Source organism: Talpa occidentalis, unplaced genomic scaffold (genome assembly GCF_014898055.3).
Source record: "Talpa occidentalis isolate TD23 unplaced genomic scaffold, MPIMG_talOcc4v2.1 talOcc4.11, whole genome shotgun sequence".
Classification (NCBI taxonomy): domain Eukaryota; kingdom Metazoa; phylum Chordata; class Mammalia; order Eulipotyphla; family Talpidae; genus Talpa; species Talpa occidentalis.
Window position 1 is genome coordinate 38,653,136 of NW_023601104.1, and position 21,019 is coordinate 38,674,154.

Here is a 21,019-nt window from a genome sequence, read left to right on the forward strand (position 1 = left end):
TATCCATCTATTATAAAATGGTTAAATAAATGGTGGTTTGTTCAGAAAATGTCATAGCGTAGAGCACAAAATGGATAAAATATAGATATATATCGCAACATGACTTTCACAAATTTACTGTGGAACAAAAGAAGACATATAAAAGTATGCATGTAATATTATTTCATTTATATAAAGCACAATGCCTACTGTTGGAGAGGAAATAAAATTACCTCTACTTTTCTAGATCCTTACCACTAGAATAATTGACACAAGACAGATTAACATGAGGCAAGGAGTTAAGACACAACCTATGAAGCTATCCACAGCCACTGCAGCACGAGTTCAATCCCCAGCCAGGGAGTCACCCACATGGCTCAGCAGACCTCTCCTGTCTTGCCCGCTGCTCCCCTCAGCAGTGTATTTCAGTCAATCCACCTGTTCTGTTTCCCACTCATCCCTGGTGTATCCTCTCACCCCCCCACACCTCTGGCCTGTACCACAGTTCTTGTATGCATAAATAAATAAATCATTTTTATAAAAGAAAGATTAACATGAGAAAAATACCTAAATTTAATTTTATGTGCATGGAGGTACCATTATGAATATGAGACCACCTGAATGACTTATACATCATTTTTAGGCAAAGAAGTAGTAAGTCTGTGAAAGAAAGGACAAAGAATTTTTTTTACTTTTGACTTGACAACTAATTTAGTGAGCTGAGCCGAGCTTGTTTACACAACTTCCTGTCTCTGATGCTGAGAATATCTCTCTATCTCTGTCTGCAGGGAGGCTACCCTTCATATGACAATGTATTTACTATTTTTTACGGTAACAGAGGAGAGTCAGAGAAAAATTCAGCTTTTGGGAGGAAGGAAGGGTTAGGGAATCATTCATTCATTCTTTTACTATTTCTTTAACTTACAATAATCAATATGCCACTTCAACATGTCCTGCGAGAGTCCCACAATACTAAATTATTAAATTGTAATAAAAATAAGAAAATAATAACATTAGGAGACAGTTACAATTAGAGAGACACAGCGGAAGATGGTAGTGATTGGGATGGAGAGTAAGGAGAGATTCTAGGGTACAAATAATATTTATTTATTGACCCTGGAGTAATTACTATAAGTTTTATTTATAATGTTTTCTAAGATGCATATTTACATATTAATCATGTTTCCAAGAATGTTTCCTTCTTATAATAAAGAAACACCTGTCTCTCCACTGATATTCACTGACTTGTAGTGTTTTTCAGAGCAACAACTAACCCAGGACAGCACTTCAGGATTAGACAAAAATAGTAAGTATTGAAATGTAAGCCCTAATTCATCTCCATTACATTATGCTTTGTTACATATTTGAGTTCCCATTTGTCTTTACAAAGTAATTCTGCATCTGCTGGTCCTTTAACAGCCTATAGACACATGAAAATCTCCAAAAATTCCAGCACCATCACTGGATTCATCCTCCTGGGCTTCCCTTGCCCCAGGGAAGGGCAGATCCTCCTCTTTCTCCTCTTCCTTACCGTCTACCTCCTGACCCTCATGGGCAATGGCTCCATCATCTGTGCTGTGCACCGGGATCAGAGGCTCCACACACCCATGTACATGCTGCTCGCCAACTTCTCCTTCCTGGAGATCTGGTATGTCACCTCCACTGTCCCCAACATGCTGGCCAACTTCCTCTCTGACACCAAGGTCATCTCCTTCTCTGGCTGCTTTCTCCAATTTTACTTTTTCTTCTCCTTGGGCTCTACAGAATGCTTTTTCCTGGCTGTTATGGCATTTGATCGATACCTTGCCATCTGCCGGCCTCTGCACTATCCAACTATTATGACTACACATCTCTGCAACAATCTTGTGATTATCTGCTGGGTACTTGGTTTCATTTGGTTTTTGGTTCCCATCATCATCATCTCTCAAATGTCCTTCTGTGGATCCAGGATTATTGACCACTTCCTGTGTGATCCAGGACCTCTATTAGCACTCACCTGCATCAGAGCTCCCATAGTAGAGATGACTAGCTCTACCTTAAGTTCTCTGCTTTTGTTTGTTCCCTTTCTCTTCATTATGGGGTCCTATGCTCTGGTTTTAAGGGCTGTATTCAAAGTCCCTTCAGCAGCTGGACGAAGAAAGGCCTTCTCTACCTGTGGGTCTCATCTGGCTGTGGTTTCTCTTTTCTATGGCTCAGTGATGGTCATGTATGTGAGCCCAACATCTGAGCATGAAGCTGGAATGCAGAAGATAGTGACTTTGTTTTATTCTGTAGTAACTCCACTCATTAACCCTGTGATCTATAGTCTGAGAAACAAAGATATGAAAAATGCTATGAAGAAAATACTGGGAACTTAAAATTAAAAGGCTTAGTTTAAGAGAACTCGGAGAACAAAATCTGTTTCTGACTTCTTGGTTAAAAAAACCTGACATTACTCAGATAAGTGCTTATATTATTTTTCGACTTTATACACCATAATGTTTTTCTTATTTCCTAGAATTTATAGATAAGACTATAAGGGATCTCAACGGTACACTCCATCTCCCTGGTTTTACAAATGATACAACTATAGTTTAAAAAATGTGTTGAGTTTGTTGGGAAAATAAAATTAAAAATAAACCTGCTAACCCAGAAAACCTCTCCAAAATGATAGATTCACCTAATAATGAGAATGGCCACCTCTCTTTGCTATTGGGTTCATCCAAGTTCCTACACTCCCACAGAAACTGGAAGATAAGAGCACTATCTGCTTTGCTGATTGTATTTCAGAGACTTCCTAGGTCCTTGAAAAAACATTCCTGGGTCATAAAGCTGGCAAGTGGATTATTTATCTTTTTGAAAGATTTGCATTGCTTTCAAACAACTTGATTGCAAGTTTTTTTAAAGTAAATGCTGTAGAAAAGAAAAGAAAGACAGAAAAGTTCCCTCCCTTATTTTTGAGGGAACAACTAAAACTCATTTTTCATTTGTACATGTCCTTACAAATTACACAAAGTGATAGCCCTAGGGCAAAATCTAATGTCTATTACCCTTTCAAACAAGAGGGTCTTTATTCTTCTTGAACATATATATTTCTGTCCTTCAGAATAGCTGTCAGGGTACTTTGAATCACAGTCAAAAGATCTTGAAATATAGGTTTAATTATCTTGAGATGAATTAAAAAGTACCATCAATACAATAGAAAAGATGTCAAGTATATGAAAAGGGAAACAGCAAAGGCTTTTAAATATCTGAAAAACATTTTATTTTATTTTATTCAGAATTAGAGAAATATAAAGAAAATGATAGTAAATATATCTCTTTTCCCACAAAATCAACAAAGATCAAAGATGTTAGAAAAAGCAAATATCTCATTCTTTGCTGAAAGAGCATGTATTGGCACAACACCTGTGGAGGACATTTTGCCACTATCAAAGAGCATTCCCTTCAATTCATTATTTTCATGCATTAGTAGTATTTATTTTCATGCATTATGTTATAGAATTTTTATTTTCACATATAAGAAAAATGTCAAGTGTTTAAGTCTATTGACTTCTGTTTTTAATAGCAAAAGACTGGAGCAATCTAAAGTCTCATTAAGGACTGATCAAATAAATCACTGTATATTCTTAGAATTAAATACTATATAACTGTTAAAAAGAAGATGTATGTGTGTAATGATATAAAACTATCCTCAAAGTATATCATTAAATGAAAATCAAGATGAAAGAAATCTGTATATGGACTACCTTTCAGTGAAGAAAGATTTTATTTATATATATATTTATATTCAGAAACAGTATATGTCTGACTCTTGAAGAAAAAAGAAACTAGTAACAGCGATTGCTTTTGGGAAAGAAAATTGGGTGCTTTGGGACAAGGAGAGATGAATATTTTCACTGTATATAACATCATATTTTTAAAATATTCTATGAGCATATATTGCCCTTAAACACACATTAAATCATTTAATGATAACATTAAAAAATAAATTTAAAAACTATGAAATTAGAACAAGGGAAATATTTCTTCATAATTCTTTGATACTTTGGGAAACTAGGAAGAGGGAGAACTGCTAATGGAAAATTAAAAACGAAGAAACTGACAATTTCTTCATGTCATCTCACTCAAATTTTTTAGTTCTATTGGAACAAAATAGGATTGTCTTTCTCTTCTGAGAATTTATGAGAGTAAATAAGCTACAAGAAAAGTGACTTTTTATAATTGTTGTATCATCTTCATGGTCACTTACTCATTGAAATAAACACATTCAATATGTGGGGCACTGAGCTAGAAAGTGAATTGCAAACAGAAGTGAATAAGACACATTTCCTTCTCTTGTGGGGCCCATAGACCAATGGTAAATGAAGCAAGCTGTGCTAAAATAAGGAAATTAGAAGTATTACAAATAGTATAGATAAAGCCAGGAGTATTAGGCAATGAAAACATGGAACTGTCAGAAAACAGTATATTATTCAAGGATCATCCTCTATTTACAAATATACCCACCACAGAGAATAAAAGTATTCCTAGAATATGGGACTGTAGAGTACCATAATTTCAAATTAATCACACCTATCTCTTTCTCTTTTTTTTTTTTGCAGTTATTTAATTTTTTATTTATTTGTTTTTCTAAACTTTAGGTTTCTGGTGTACAGTATTATAATTTGACAACTGTATATATAATACAGTCTACTTCCCCCTCAACCACCATATCATACCCAAATATCAATAAACACTCCAAGTGTAAATGGACTGAACTTGTCAATTAAAGAAACAGAATGGCTGGTTGGACAACTTCAGTTGTCTCCAGGAGGCCCATCTGAGCTCTAAAGATAAACATAGGCTCAGAGTAAAAGGATGGAAAACAATTTTAAAAACGTGGGATCCAAAAAGGTAGGAACAACCATACTTACATCAGGTAAAATAAACTTCCAATTAAAAAAGGTAATGGGACAGGGATGGACACTAGCTAATTATTAAGGGATCCATACACCCGGAAGATATAACACTCATCAATATGTATGCACCAAAAGAACGAGCACCAAAATGTGTGAGACCTAAAATCAGACACTGGCCATGACACAATAGTAGTAGGGGACTTCAACACCCTACTTACATCAATGGATGAATCAACCAGAGAGAAAATCAACAATGAAATAATAGGCATTTATAGGGCACTACACCCTCAAAAGGCTGACTACACATTCTTCTCAAGTGCATATGGAACATTCGCCAGGAACGAACACGTTGGGTCACAAAACAAATGTCAATAAATTCATGAAGATTGAGATCATATCAAATATTTTCTCTAATCAAAACAGTATTAAATTATAAATCAATCACAAAAAAAGCAGGGAAAACCTCAAAAATATGGAGACTGAACAACACACTACTGAATGACTATTGGGTTGAGGAAATCAAAGAAGAAATTAAAAAATACCTAGGAGCGAATGAAAGTCATAACCTATCAGATGTGGGAAAGCAGTACTAAGAGGAAAGTACATAGCAATATAGGCCCACATCAAGAAACAAAAAAGAGCTCAAATAATTTAACATTATACCTTAAGGAACTTTAAAGAAAGAACAAATGAACTCAAAAGCCAATAGAAAGAACGATAAATAAAATCAAAAGCTGGTTCTTTGAGAAAAATCAAGATAGACAAACCTCTTATTTGATTCACTTTAAAAAATGGAAGAAAGTTCTGACAAATAGAATCATAAATGAAAGAGATGAAGAGGATCATAAGAATCTAATAGGTATGCCTTTATGCCCAAAAAAAGGGAAAACCTGGAAAAAATGGACAAAATCTTAAATGCATATTTACTTTTCAAGACTGAACCAGGAGCAATAGAATATCTGAACAGGCCAATTACAAGTAAAAAAATTGAAATAGTAATCAAATGTATTCCAAAAAAAGAAAAACCCAGTACCAAATGGTTTTACTAGTAAATTCTAACAAACCTACAAATGGAATCTAGTACCTATCCTTCCCAAACTCTGCTACAATTAAGGAAAAGTGAATGCACCCAAACATATTTTGACACCAGCATTAGTAGGATATCAAAAGCACACAATAGCATCACCAAAAAAAAACTACAGGCCAATATCCCTGATGCACATAGATGCTAAAATCCTGAACAAAATCTCAAATTCTTACACATTATTCCAGGGAATTTATTCTAGGGAGTGCAAGGATAGTTCAACATATGCTAAACAATCAATATAATTCACCATATAAAATAAAGACAAAAATCATATGATCATATCAAAGAAGGGTGCAAAGAAGCGATCTGACAAGATTCTGCATTCATATATGATAAAAATTCATAGTAAAATGGGGATAGAAGGAATATATCTCAGCATAATAAAGGTCATATACGCCAAACCCACAGCCAGCATCATACAGAAGGGTGAGAAACTGAAAGCTTTTCCTCTAAGATAGGTTCATGACAAGGATGTCCACTCTCACCAATCATCATTGCAGAGTGTTCTTCTCTGCTTTTCAGAGGGCAAAATTATTTACTCAACAAAAATACATGATGTCCCAAGTGTGGCTGAGTAATTTGTGATGGCCATGACACGGGATCATTTGCAAGAAGTGGTGGGGAAAGGTCAAACAACATTAGGGATCTTTGTCAGTTTTGAATCTTATGTTCAGAGAGAGGGAAACAAAAGCTCTCCAAACAAGTGAAATAAAATGATAAATCCTAGAGATGAAACTCCTTCCACAGTTGTGGCTAGAAGGACAAAAAAATGTGCTGTGCTAAAAGACCTCTATCAGGGCCTCCCTGGTGGTGCAAGGGGTTAAGCACAGCACTGTGAGGCTGTCCACAGCCTCTGCAGCATGAGTTCAAACCCCGGCCAGGGAGCTACCCACATGGTGCACCAGACCTCTCCTGTCTGGCCCACTGCTCCCCTCAGCAGTGTATTTCAGTCGATCTGCCTATTCTGTTTTCTACTCTGTCTCTAGTGAATCCTCTCACCACCCCCACTTCTGGCCTGTACCCCAGATCTTGTATGCATAAAGTAAATATAAAATCTTTAAAAATAAAAATAAATAAAAGACCTCCATCAGGGATGAGGAAAGCTTAGAGCTCAATCCCAGATGTAGCTGGTGGAGAGGAGCTATGGAATTCCCTGCTCCGGCCTCCTTTCATCCGGGAAATATGCCTAAGAGACAGCTGCTTAAGAGTCACAGGACCCAACCACAAGCAAGAATAAAAAAGATCTATAAGAAAGCAGGACTCTCCTGAAAGGAGATTGATTCCTGATGTAAGTGCACAGTCATCTAAACCTCTATGTCTCATCACACTTCCTATCACCACATTTCTGGAAAATCATAGGAGGCTCTGTTCCCAAAGCCCATAACTGACACAGGTAACTAGAGGCCTAGTGAGAAGTGACCTGCTGCACAGCCACCATACACCCTGTTACTTTAATTGACTTTCACTTTCAGAGGTGCTCTGAGTGGACTTGGATTCTGATTAGATCTCACGCCATCCCAAAACAGGATCTGGAAAAGGTTAATATTTTCTACTCTACTGGGAAGCAAAGGCAGGAAACATCAGAGTCTCCAGAGGAAGCAGGCCCCTGAGGAAGGAAGGAACTAGAACAGAATAATCTCCTGACACTATCCACCTTTCACAAGTGGTAAGTTGATCCTCATGGAGCAGGGAAGTAGAACTCACTCCCTGGTGGCTCCGTTTATAATCCCTCCATCCTCCAGCAGGCACGGAGAGATGTTCACCTATTTCTACTGCTTCACTCCTTGATGGTTACTGCAAAGAACACCACTTCTCTCCAGGAACATCCGACCTTGTCAAAGGAACTCCAGGTTTGGACTCGCATGAAAGGAGATGATGCAACATTTAGAGGAGAAAGTAAATATTAAAAAGATAAATAATTTACTAACATACTCTAAATAAGATTCCCTTTTACTTTGCTTCTGCTATACATGAAACAGCTAATAACTACTAAGCATTTCTGTGTGTCAGGTCCTAGACCCATATGTAATATCATTTAAAGTCCTCACCCCATCAGTGGAAGTGTTACTGTGCCCATTTTACACAGAAGGAACCAGGAATCAGTTTACATAATTGACTTGAAAAGGTTTCCACAGTAAGTGAAATATGAGTTTTAATTAAACCCTAGGTTCCTTATTCCAAATCCTTTGCTCTTCTACTATAGCTGAGCTGCCTACCACTTCTCATAAATGGGAAAATTGTTATTATTTTCCCGGAATTTGCAAAAATAGGGCAGGTATAAAAATCTCCTGTCCAGACCAAATGAAGAAGAGAAATGTACTGTTGTTAAATAAGGCCAATTATGCTTCTACACCATTGTGCCTCCCTGGATTAGACTTGAAAAGAAAGTAAAAGAGAAAAGCAATGTCTTTCTCTCATCCTATCTATAATAGCTCAGGCCCTAGCTATTCTACATTGGTCTGCCCTAAACTTTCCCATCAAAATTGGAGTGACAGTATAGTTTGTTTTTTTTTGGCTACCTTAATTAGTCCAGGCATCCCGTACACATAAGCACAATGTTGACGTTTCTGTACCCATATCACTTCCCCTCTGCCACTGATATTCTTTCAACAGCTCAAAGACCCATGAAAATCTCCAGCACGCCCAACAACTTCAGCATCATCACTGACTTCATCCTCCTGGGCTTCCCTTGCCCCAGGGAAGGGCAGATCCTCCTCTTTCTCCTCTTCCTTACCGTCTACCTCCTGACCCTCATGGGCAATGGCTCCATCATCTGTGCTGTGCACTGGGATCAGAGGCTCCACACACCCATGTACATGCTGCTCGCCAACTTCTCCTTCCTGGAGATCTGGTATGTCACCTCCACTGTCCCCAACATGCTGGCCAACTTCCTCTCTGACACCAAGGTCATCTCCTTCTCTGGCTGCTTTCTCCAATTTTACTTTTTCTTCTCCTTGGGCTCTACAGAATGCTTTTTCCTGGCTATTATGGCATTTGATCGATATCTTGCCATCTGCCGGCCTCTGCACTATCCAACCATTATGACTACACGTCTCTGCAACAATCTTGTGGTCAGCTGCTGGGCACTTGGTTTCATTTGGTTCTTGGTTCCCATCATCATCATCTCTCAAATGTCCTTCTGTGGATCCAGGATTATTGACCACTTCCTGTGTGATCCAGGCCCTCTTCTAGCACTTACTTGCAAAAAAGTTCCTGTGATAGAACTTGTCTTCTCCACTTTAAGTCCTCTGCCCCTTGTCATTCCCTTTCTCTTCATCATGGGGTCCTATGCTCTGGTTTTAAGAGCTGTATTCAAAGTCCCTTCAGCAGCTGGACGAAGAAAGGCCTTTTCTACCTGTGGGTCTCATCTGGCTGTGGTTTCTCTTTTCTATGGCTCAGTACTGGTCATGTATGGGAGCCCAACATCTGAGCATGAAGCTGGATCGCAGAAGATTGTGACTCTATTTTATTCTGTTGTGACCCCACTCCTTAACCCTGTGATATATAGTCTTAGGAACAAAGATATGAAAAAGGCCCTGCGGAAATTTTTAGGAATGTAGGAAGTGTTCATCAAAAAGGTTCTTGACAATTAGAAACCTATTTAATTTATTTTTGGTTAAAATAAAAACTAATTTCTTCAGATAATTATTCATTCTAGTATTGACTAAAACCTAAATGTGTTTTTCTGTTGTCTGCTTCTTATCTTGATCTTTGATCAATTGTCCTGTTTCTTAGTATATATACCTCACCTGTTTTTAATTAAATGTTGGAAATTCTCACTGTTCTTTGTGGCCTATATATTTACCATCAAGGAAAATGAGACCATTTGTGCTGTGAGGTTGGACCAATGTCTCCATACCCCAATGTATACCTTCCTAGGGAAATTTGCTTGAAATCTGGTACATTACCTCTGGTGTGCCCAATAAGCTAGTCAGTTTCCTCACAGAGACAAAAAACATTTCTTTGGTTGGCTGTTTCCTCCAATTCTATTTTTCCCTTCCTTTGGTACAACTGCAGCATATTTTCTCTGCATCATGGCTTATGTTCAATACCTTGCTCTCTGCTGCTGGGTGACAGTTGGCAGCAGACCCAACTGTTGTGACCTAAGTATTATACTATATCATACTATCTTTTTGTTGGGTTTTTGGGTTTCTCAGCTACTCTGTCTCCATTATGCAGTTCTCAATTGCCTTTCTGTGGGCCCCACACCATTGGTCACAGTGTATGTGAGATGGACCCACTGATGGCTAGCTCTTTTGCTCCAGCTCCTGTTACTAAAGCTGTCTTCTATATGTTGTGCTCCATCACTATCATTTTCACTCTTCTGTACATCCTTGGCTCCCATACCCTTTTAGTGATAGCTGTGTTAAAATTCCTTTCTGCAGCTGGCCAGAAGAAGGCCTTTCTACTGGTGGATCACATCTGACAGTGGTATGTTTATTCTTTGGGGCCCTTTTGGCAGTGTATGTGACCCCCACAGCTGAAAATTCAGCTGAAATTCAAAAAATCATGACTTTGCTATATTCCATGGTGACCCTTTTAAATTCCTTGATTTATAGCTTACAAAATGAGGAGTTGAAGGCTGCACTGAAGAAAGTCTTGAGGACAGAATGAGTATAAACTATTGATAACATACAAAACATCAAGCAAACACTATCCAGATATAAAAAATTAATTGCAAGATAATTTGCTTTATTGTTGCTAATTCTCCAATGTATACTTTAAAGAAGGAATTTCTAAGTCTACTTCTGGCAGAAGTAGACTTCAGTGATTCACATTACATTATATTCCAAATGTAATAACTATATTTTCAGCTGATAGAGAGTTGAAGGCATTATATCTGTGCTATTTCATGCTGGTTTAGGTTTGCTTATTGGGAGTTGGAGGAGAATGTAGAAGAAGAGCAATAATCCCTGGTGAATCATCAAAAGATTTGATGGTGTATTCAAAGCATTTCTTAAGACCAACTTTTAAAGACTGAATTTCTTAAAGATTTTAAATGTCTTAAAGGTTGAATAAAGAATCTAATTTAAATGCCTAATGAATAAATACCTAAAGTGTTTCTTAATAGCATTCTTATTCTTTTGGCTCTTCATCACCTTCCAAATTGGGGACAAACTGAAATTTTCATGCTTATATAAGTGATATGTTTTAATATCAGATAAAGTAATGGTAATTCTTTCACTGGACAAAGATTTACTGAAGATCTACTATGTTTGCCACACTAAGGATATACAAAACAGTCAAAACCACTATCTGCATGGACTTATCTTTCTGCTAGGGAGCAATTAAAAAAAAAGGTAAAAATATGGCATGTCACAGAGTAATAAGCAGTATGGGGCAAGAGGAGGGAAAACAAGAAGGAGATGAAAGTTTAAATTGGATGCTCAGGAAAGGGCACATTGAGAAGGCAATATTTAAGCAAGTGCTTATAAAAGTTGAAGGAGCCACACAGACAGCTGAGGGAAGAGCACTCCAGGGAGAGGGGAGCAAGTTCTCTTCAAGAGCCCAAGGCAGGATTGTGTTCCAGTTAACAATATGGAGACTGATTTAGCTGGAGTAGAGAGATTAGTGGAAGGGTATTAAAGAAGAAGGCAGAGTGGACAGAGGGCAACCTGTACAAGACCTTGTAAACCACAAGAACTTTTAATTCTGAAGGGTTTTCAGCAGAGGGGTAGTCCTTTTCACATTATAAAAATGTCATCTCTGTGTTTGTTTTGTTGACTATAGACTAGAGAGAGAGGGACTTTCAACTCTATTTCTACAAATAAAAAGAACAAACAAAACTAAACCAAAAGAAACCCTTCATCTAACTGCAGAACTAAGGCTACCAGAAAGAGAGAGGGCAGGGGGGAGCAAAAGAGAGACCGGGTGCAATGAAATGTGGTAAAGCATTACTGGGGCTTTGATGGTGGGCATGGAATAATAACATTTGCAGAGATGAGAACCTACAACCCCAAAACATATACAGTGTTGTACACGAATGTTACTCAATAAACATAATTAAAAATAAGTAAATAAAACTCTTGTTTCTAGTTGTCAAATAAAAATTTTCTTTCGGGCCTCCCCTGGTGGCACAGGCACTTGAGCGCCGCACTGTGAAGCTGTCCACAACCTCTGCAGCACCGGTTCGATTCTAACCGGCCGGCGAGGGTCCCACATGGCGTGGCAGACCTCTCCTATCTCGCCCACTGCTCCCCTCAGCAGTGTATTTTAGTCAGTCTGCCTGTTCTGCTCCCCACTCTGTCTCTGGTGAATCCTCTCACCCTCCCGTGCCTGTGCCTGTGTCCCATTTCTTGTATAATAAATAAATAAATCTTTAAAAATAATAAAAATTTTCTTTCTCTTTCTTCTTTTATATTTGAAAACCTTTTTTTTAACATTAGCAATTAATTTTTTTATTTAGTTTTTACATCATTGTTCATTTTTAAACAATATTTGTTCCCTCCCCTCAGGTGTCTGTAACCTATCCTTGAGGACATATATTTGGTGACAGGAAAAAGTTAGGGAGATTCTTGTCCAGAAGGAATGGAAAGTCCTCCTAGACCACAAGAAAAGAAATTCTGACATTGGAATGATATTTTCATGACCATCTTAAGAGATAATAAACAGCTAGGAAACCACTTCTGAGGCTCTTGAACCACACTTGATTATATTATGATAATATTTACATATCTATTATTTTACATATCTATTATTTCATGTAATTTTCATAGCAGCCCTAAAAGGGTACATAATGAAAGTTAGTGTGTATTTAATGTACAAAAAAATGAGTTCACAATGCTCTTATAGATAAAAAGTGAAAACATTTAGACTAGCATCTAGATTTCCTGTCTCCTGGTTTTCTATTACCCTACTTCCTCCTCTTTAGGTTTAACTTTGACCCCACCTGGTGTCCTTTTTTCATCCCAGGTTACCCCCGTTCATCTGATGCTTGAATAACCTTTCCACATTTCCTGGACTAACCCAGGTATCTTTCAAAAATCTCTCCAGATATAAAACTTATCTCGTTTTTCTACATACAACACCATACACAATATCACTTATAATCCAGCTTCAGGTACCAATTATTCTACAAATATCATTCTTAACCCTCTCTTCAAACCATGTACAATGAATTCCTCATCCTGAAACTGCTTGACACTGAGAAGTTGGGTTATTTTTTTAAATTTATATGTGTATATTTTACATCATTGTTCATTTTTGTACAATGTATGCTTGTCTGCTTTCTCCTCTCAGGTGTAGTCCCCATAAAATTCCCACCACCAATTCACCCATGAACCATCACTGTAGTCCCTTGTGCTCCTCTCTCCCATTTTGATTCCAAGGAGCTGTTTTAAACACACCCATTTTTAACTCAGACTCAAATGTTTTATCACCTACATAGGAGTTTTCAAACTTCGGCAGGCATCAAAACACATGGAAAGATCGTTAAAACATTGCTGGGCCCCACACCCAGAGTTTCTGACTCACTAGGTCAGGATGAGGACTGAGAACATGGATTTTCCTAAGTTTCGAGTGATGTTAATGATGATGGTACAAGGATTACTGCTCTGTCTTCACACAGCCTCACTCCTAAATCCACTGGTGTTCTCTACTGTGGTCGAATTCATGTCTCAGGTTGTCTGCCTCATCTTGTTTGTACTCTTCCCCTGATAATCAATGAAACAATTCATGCTTATCCCCTCTGTGTCATTTACAGCACTAAACTGTCATTTTTGCTAATATGCATCTGTCAGTCAAAAACACCACAAATCCACTTTTACAGAAGACTACATTTTTTCCAAATAAATGTGCTTAAGCTACCTTTAAAAAAATTTTTTTTTAAAGATTTATGTATTTATACCCAGTGTACAGGCCAGATACGCAGGAGGGTGAGAGGATTCACCAGACACAGAGCGGGGAACAGAACAGGCAGACTGACGAAATACACTGCTGAGGGGAGCAGCAGGCTAGACAAGAGAGGTCTGCTGCGCCATGTGGGACCCTCACCGGCCGGCCGGAATCGAACCGGCGCTGCAGAGGCTGCGGACAGCTTCACAGCACTGCGCTCAACCGCCTGCGCCACAAGGGGAGGCCCTACCTTTAAAATTTTTAAAGTAGATTCCTTATATTATGCTGAACATAAAATTAAGTAAACTTTGTATGGACAACGAATGTTCTTAATGTAAGTGCTTACAGGTTAGGCACCAGGAATGAAACAGGCCTATTTTCAAGAGAATGTCACACACACACAATGTACATCCACACATATTCTTTCTCTCTTTTCCCATTAACCTGTCCCACTAGCCCCTGCCCCAGGTGGTCCCTTAGAGGAATTATAGCTCCATAAATAGGAAAGTTTTCTTGGCCTCTCTTGGCTATTTACCCAAACCATTGTGTCTCACTAGTCAAACCACTGGGGGAAAGGTAAACAAATACAGCTAGAATTCCATGCATGCACAGAAGCCTACCTGCCTGCCAGAGAGCACACTGGGGAATACTGTAGCTCCTATTCAGGAGAGACCTGCAAGTTCATAATAATCACCGACGTGAAAAGTACATTTTATTTAGGTCAGAACTGAAAGAAGCAAGTCTTGGAGCTACAAATACCACTTTCCTTTCATGAATGAGATTTCAGGTTGTGTAATGAGGACAGTCTTATGGCTAAAGATTCTCTCACATCTTCCTCTTGGAGCCAGAGCCACCACCAGGTATGTCAGGAAGGGCACCTGCACCTGTGCCTCACCGTTCCTGTGCACCCACTGCTGTCAGATTCTAAGAATGTAAATCCATTAACTTTTTGTTCCATTGGTCTTTGGAGGAATAATGTGTTAGGCCCTGCACTTCTCTTTCCCCAGCACCTCCAGGAGTGCTCAGTGATCTATTTATATCAAGAACTCTGGCATCTTACAGTTCCCACTATACTTGGGAAAAATGGTACTCAAATGTCTTGCATATGAAAGCGCCATTCAATTTCCTTCTATTAGAATGGTTCCTGAGTCTTGAACCACTTTTTTCTAATTTTGTTCAATGAGGTTTTGATTGACAGATGTCCTTCAGCAAGAAATGAAAGCAAGCTGTACTTATATTTTGAGAGTTGCTGGCAGGTGGTAAATAAAAACTTACAAAGAAATAGATCAACAGACTCTCTTGTCCTTTGGTTTTATCTATAACTTTAAATTATAAATCTTTAAATGAGAAAGAATCCCTATACTTTTCATATTAAAAATAATGTATTTCTCTGGACAAGCAGCTTGAATCCCAAGGAAGCAATTGTTGCTACAGAGGAGGAACTGTGCATACAGAATGGATTGCACAGGTTCTTCGTTTCTCCCTTTTTCTCTAATTGCTCATTGTTCTATCACTTGAGGTGACTAGAAAAGTGAAAGAGGTGGCTTTAAATTTATCACTCAAACTAGCAGAATATATACTATGGAGGCAGAAGCAGTAGAAATGGCTCCAGTAGATTTCAAATTGGCTGTGAAGTTCAAATTATGTGTGAAGTTCTCTGATCCTGTATTCGATAGAAAATTAAAATGTAATTGCAACACCAATGTCAAAAGGTCTTAGACATTATCAAGCCAAATGGCCAAATAGGAGTCAAGACTTATGACTTCCCTGGTTCCAGGTCAAGAACCACAAATTGGACTGTTTTTCTCTTCTTTGCGCTAAGAATTTCCTGCCATGTGTAGTTAAGCCAATTCATGTCTCATGTCTCTGCTTACTGTCTTGAAAAGTCACAAATATCTCATTTGTATCAAAGTTTTCTATCATACCACTTACCTCACTACATAGATAATAAGTAAGATTTACCTAAGTTATTCCTAAGAGGAATAGTTTTCTTTTTTTAGACCCAAAGCATATAGTGGTCATGCTATGAAAGAGTTCAAGGACACCCCACTCACACAGAGACATGAAGTACCAATGTAGGTGGCATTCTTGAATGCTATTATAAATCGTAAGTTCCAATTTTATTTTTCAGCTCACCACATACCTTACAACTTAGTACACTGCTAGGAATATAATAAACAGCAAATAAACATTTGTTAAATGTCTAAATGAATAAATAAATGGACAAAGTGCTATAATGTAAATTCAGTGTTCAGGGGTTTTGCTTTGTTTTGACAGCCCAAGAAACATATTTCACAGCCAAAAGTGACAGCATGTGGTCTTGCAAATGTGGGTCTGCTACTCCTAGGCAGAATTAAAATAAATAAATAAATAAATAAATAAATAAATAAATAAATAAAGGTGACAAAATGGTGGCCAAATAGGCTGCCTAGGAGTAGCAGACCCATAGGTAAAAATAAGTACAGTTAAGAGAAGTCTACTGGGAATTACATCCTCAGGAATTTTGATACATATGGTCACTATAATTATAGCACATTGAATTAAATCACATGAACAAAATTTGGATTTTCATAAAAGTCATGATTTTAACAATATTTTTTTTTTTTCATTAATTTATTTTTATTTATTTTTTTTTTTTTAATTTTTTTTTTATTCTTTTTTTTTTTTTTTAAATATTAAATTTTATTTTTATATTCCCCCATACAATTGCAAACGCCCCATTCTGACCCCAATCCTTCCCCTCCCGCCCCCCCACCCCCAAAAAGTGTCTCTGATTCATAGTTTTTTTGTTGATTTTGATTTTCACTTTCTTATATTCATTTTCCTGGTCCCTTATTTAAGTTTTCTAGATTCCTGCTATGAGTGAGACCATCCGGTATTTTTCTTTTTCTTTTTGGCTTATTTCGCTGAGCATGATCCCTTCCAGTGCCATCCATGTTGCTGCAAATTGCATGTGTTTATCTTTTTTGAATGCTGAGTAATATTCCATGGTATATATGTACCACATCTTCTTGATCCAGTCATCTATTTTTGGGCATTTGGGTTGTTTCCAAAGCTTAGCTATTGTAAACAGTGCTGCTATAAACATAGGAGTGCAGGTGCTCTTTGGAATTGATGTTTCTGTGTCCTTTGGGTAAATACCTAGGAGTGGAATTGCTGGATCATATGGAAGCTCTATGTTTAGTAGGTCCAGAAATCTCCACACAGCTCTCCATAGTGGTTGGACCAGTTTGCACTCCCACCAACAGTGCACAAGAGTTCCTTTTTCTCCACATCCTCGCCAACATTTGTTGTTGCTAGTTTTTTTAATATGTGCCATTCTCACTGGTGTGAGATGGTATCTCATGGTAGTTTTGATTTGCATTTCCCTGATTGCAAGTGATGTTGAACATTTTTTCATATGTCTGTTGGCCATTTGCATTTCCTCTTCAGAGAAGTTTCTTTTTAGCTCTTCTGCCCATTTTTTGACTGGATTATTTTCTTTGTTGTTGCTGAGTCTCATCAGCTCTTTGCAGATTTTTGTGATCAGTCCTTTATCATTAGTGTTGGGTGCAAAAATGTTCTCCCAGTTGGTGGGGTTTCTCTTTGTTTTTGTTATTGTCTCTTTTGCTGTGCAGAAGCTCTTTAATTTGATGTAGTCCCAGCTGGATTTTAACAATATTTTTATCATTTAAAAAATATTATTAATACAAGTACCCAAAATTATCTTGGCAATAAAATAATGATCCTCGGGTTTATTCCAGGTTTGATCAAGTACTGAGAAGCAGGTCTCTTGTTTTCTGCAGAGTGTATAAATGGCATAAAAATGGAATATTGTGAGTATATTAACAGTTACATTAATAAGTAATATGGTTAATTATCTTATTTTTGTAGTTGAATATATTCCTAGATTTAAAATAGTGATGTGGTTTACCCAGCCAACTACACTCAACTTTAGCCAGGAAATCTTAAGACATATAAATAAGCTTGAATCAACAGTTTCAGAAGGGTTATTAGCAAAATATCCAAGTTTATATCCTAACTCTTGATTAAGCCAACATAAGAAAGTGCTTTCTGAGCTCAGCACATCCTACCACAACCCCTCTATTTATTTTTTAATTTAGTTAAAAGAAAGAAGATGAATGGACAAGTTGTAGTGTTTAGGACCTAGTTCCTAGCGAAAATGAAAGCATACAGTTTTGTATAACAGAGAAATAACCAGGAGCAAGTTACCTCAAGAGCCCTTCTATGATGTAAAACAGTGCAGCTTGAGGCAACACAAGCCAGGGGAAGCAATAACCTCCAGGGACAAAAAAGCTACCACCAGTTATTTAAGATGCACCCCTCCCCACCATCACCACAATGAAAGAGGAATTGGGCTTGTTTTGTGTAACTTCAACAAAGTGGGGTCCCAGGATCAACAGGTAGAATACAGAAGAGAGATTTTGCCCAACCTAAAGAAGAGATTTGAGAAAACAAGTGCTCCTCAAAAGCATTTGGGGTGAATAGTTCAGCAAATCAAATGCCACCTGGCAGAATGTGATTGATATAGAATGAGCTAAATAGATGGTTTTCAAACTATTTACAGAATCCTGAGGGTTCTGAAGCACCTCCCAAAAAGCTGCAAAAGCAAGAGGGTTCATGATTCCCACCCCATAAATCCATTCCTTTTACTTTTTTGTGGGACTTCTGTCGGGGGCCAGCCTCTGGCAAAATGTCGTATCAGGGGTTCCTGAAAGGATGAGACAGCATAGGCGAAAACGAAAGGACTTAAGGGAAGGGGATGAGGTAGAATGAGGAGACACCGACACTTGGTGAGGTGTTAGTATCTTCCGCCAAGAGGCTCAGCAGGTTTTTTATTTATACATTTTTCGCAAGCAGTGAGATTACATTATCATGTGCATAGAAACAAAGCAGAAACAATTTTGTTCACTACGTGCTCTCAGTAAGAAGGCAACCTTCAAGGTTAATAAAAAACTAAGTCTTACACTAAAACTCATTGTTTCAGCTAAACAATAACCTAAGACAGTAGATAGTCGCCAGTACATTCCTATCAGCTAAAGCCTAAGCAAGAAAAGACTTCTCTTATTTGCATGGCCTTCAGCTGGGGACCAGCTGCTACTTGGCTATTAGAACTTTTTCTACCTAGAAACTCCTTAACTCAAATAGCTTCATTTAAAAACTTTCCCAAGAAACTTCAAGGGAAGGCAAAAGAAGGACCTACTATAATTATTGTACTGTAATGTTTGTCAGGCATGTTTAATTAATTGTCTTCCATCGTCAAGTGGGCAAAATTGTTTAATAATTAGTTTCTAAAAGATAATTTTCCATGCCGTTTATTTGTAGTGTACTGATGCATATAACATAGTGTCTAATGTACTTTTTTGGGAAATTTTTTTCTTTTTATGACCAAGAACAAAAAGTGAAGGGATGTTAAATCTTCAGCCCCACAGTGTGAGGCACAAGGAATCTTCGGCCCCACGGTGTGAGGCCCTTTAGCTTCGGCCCCACAGTGTGAGGCCCTTTGAGCTTCGCTGCTTGCCAGTGTCTTATCTGGCTGGGGCAACAGGGCCTCCTGCAGAAGACTTCCACATACAGAACTTGGATAAGAAGGCAATTTAACAGCTCTCTTGCTTCAGATTTATACTCAAATCTGTTTCAAAGTTAGAGGATGCATTCAGTTTATACTTGCCTGTAGGATACCTAAGGGGCAATTATTTTAATATGAAACACTAAACATTACTGAGACTCAGGGTTATAGGAATATTTGAAATGAAGTGGGGCTGGATCCAAACCAATCTCCAAATGGGCCAGCATGTGTAGGAGTTACTGACTTTGCACATTTAAGTAAACCCCTCAGAGCTCTCTGTAAAAGAGAAGAATAAAACACATCTCCATAGCTATAAGGGTCATTAAAGATCAAATGCGATAATGTATTTAAAAAGACTGTAAATTTTCCAACAATTTGTTAGCAAAGCCTACAAATATGCATTATTATTCATTCATTCATTGGTTACTTCCATTTTTCTAACAGATTTGAGATCCCAGAACACAACAATGCATTTTGTAACTGAGTTTGTTCTCCTGGGTTTCCCTGGCGAAAGGAAGAACTTCTTCTTCTCACTAATCCTGATGATCTATCTTCTGACCCTGCTAGGGAATGGGGCTATTGTCTGTGCGGTGAAATGGGACAGGAGGCTTCACACCCCCATGTACATCCTCTTGGGAAACTTTGCCTTCCTAGAGATCTGGTATGTTTCTTCCACTGTCCCAAACATGCTGGTCAACATCCTTTCAGAGACGAAGACCATCTCCTTCACTGGCTGCTTTCTCCAATTCTATTTCTTTTTTTCACTGGGCACAACAGAGTGTTTCTTCTTATCACTTATGGCTTATGATCGGTACCTTGCCATCTGTCGCCCACTACATTACCCCTCCATCATGACTGCAAAGTTCTGTGTGATCCTGGTCTGTGTTTGCTGGGTGAGTGGATTTCTCTGCTATCCAGTACCCATAGTCCTTATCTCCCGACTTCCCTTCTGTGGACCCAACATCATTGACCATATTGTTTGTGACCCAGGCCCATTGTTCGCTCTGGCCTGCATCCGAGCTCCATCCACTGAGCTTATGTGTTATACCTTCAACTCAATGATTATCTTCGGGCCCTTCCTCTCCATCTTGGGGTCTTACACTCTGGTACTCAGAGCTGTGTTTCGTGTTCCCTCTGGTGCTGGTCGAACTAAAGCTTTCTCCACATGTGGGTCCCACCTAGTAGTAGTATCTCTCTTCTATGGAACGCTTATGGTGATGTATGTGAGCCCATCCTCAGGGAACCCAGCGGGAATGCAGAAGATCGTCACTTTGATATACTCAGCAGTAACTCCACTCTTAAATCCCCTTATCTACAGTCTTAGAAACAAAGACATGAAAGATGCCCTAAGGAAAGTCCTGGGATTAAGAATTAACAAAAGCTGAAACATCTTTGAAAGAAAGGTAGCATTTGTCACTTCTGACCTTAGTAATTTATAGCAACAATAGAGAATGGCTTCAGGAAATCATGTTCTGGCACACACTTAAGCAGAGGGAGAGACTTAATTTCTTCAGTTCCTTAGCAGTTCAAGTTCAGTTCATCAGTGATAAATGCTCAATAAAACATTTTTCAAATGTGTAGTGTTGAAGGGAAAATATAAACATGTATATCCTTTTTCTGTGGTGTTTGCTGGTTTTAATCTTAGCTGGTAGAAGGAATTAATTGCATGCT

General features: G+C 38.1%; 3 protein-coding genes across 8 annotated transcripts; all 3 read left to right on the forward strand.

Moving 5' to 3' along the window:
• Positions 1 to 1,247: 1,247 nt before the first annotated feature.
• On the forward strand, positions 1,248 to 9,549 carry LOC119238843 (olfactory receptor 11G2). Of its 6 annotated transcripts, none has more exons than XM_037502915.2 (4): positions 1,248 to 1,285; positions 7,419 to 7,612; positions 7,689 to 7,842; positions 8,560 to 9,549. In XM_037502915.2, exons 3-4 carry the CDS (start codon positions 7,734 to 7,736, stop codon positions 9,504 to 9,506), a joined length of 1,056 nt encoding a protein of 351 aa, XP_037358812.1. In that variant the 5' UTR covers positions 1,248 to 1,285; positions 7,419 to 7,612; positions 7,689 to 7,733; the 3' UTR covers positions 9,507 to 9,549. The 6 variants fall into 6 exon arrangements, with proteins under 6 accessions (XP_037358812.1, XP_037358814.1, XP_054544737.1 ...); XM_037502917.2 differs by having other exon boundaries at positions 7,692 to 7,842; XM_054688762.1 differs by having other exon boundaries at positions 1,268 to 1,285; positions 7,473 to 7,612.
• Positions 1,253 to 2,336, forward strand: LOC119238845 (olfactory receptor 11G2-like). Its single transcript, XM_037502923.2, has 2 exons — positions 1,253 to 1,285; positions 1,399 to 2,336. Exon 2 carries the CDS (start codon positions 1,410 to 1,412, stop codon positions 2,334 to 2,336), a length of 927 nt encoding a protein of 308 aa, XP_037358820.1. The 5' UTR covers positions 1,253 to 1,285; positions 1,399 to 1,409.
• Positions 9,550 to 14,574: 5,025 nt separating the features above from the next.
• On the forward strand, positions 14,575 to 20,733 carry LOC119237997 (olfactory receptor 11H6). The gene is made up of 2 exons (XM_054692855.1): positions 14,575 to 14,639; positions 19,731 to 20,733. The coding sequence occupies exons 1-2, from the start codon at positions 14,575 to 14,577 to the stop codon at positions 20,731 to 20,733; spliced, it is 1,068 nt and encodes a 355-aa protein (XP_054548830.1).
• Positions 20,734 to 21,019: the final 286 nt, after the last annotated feature.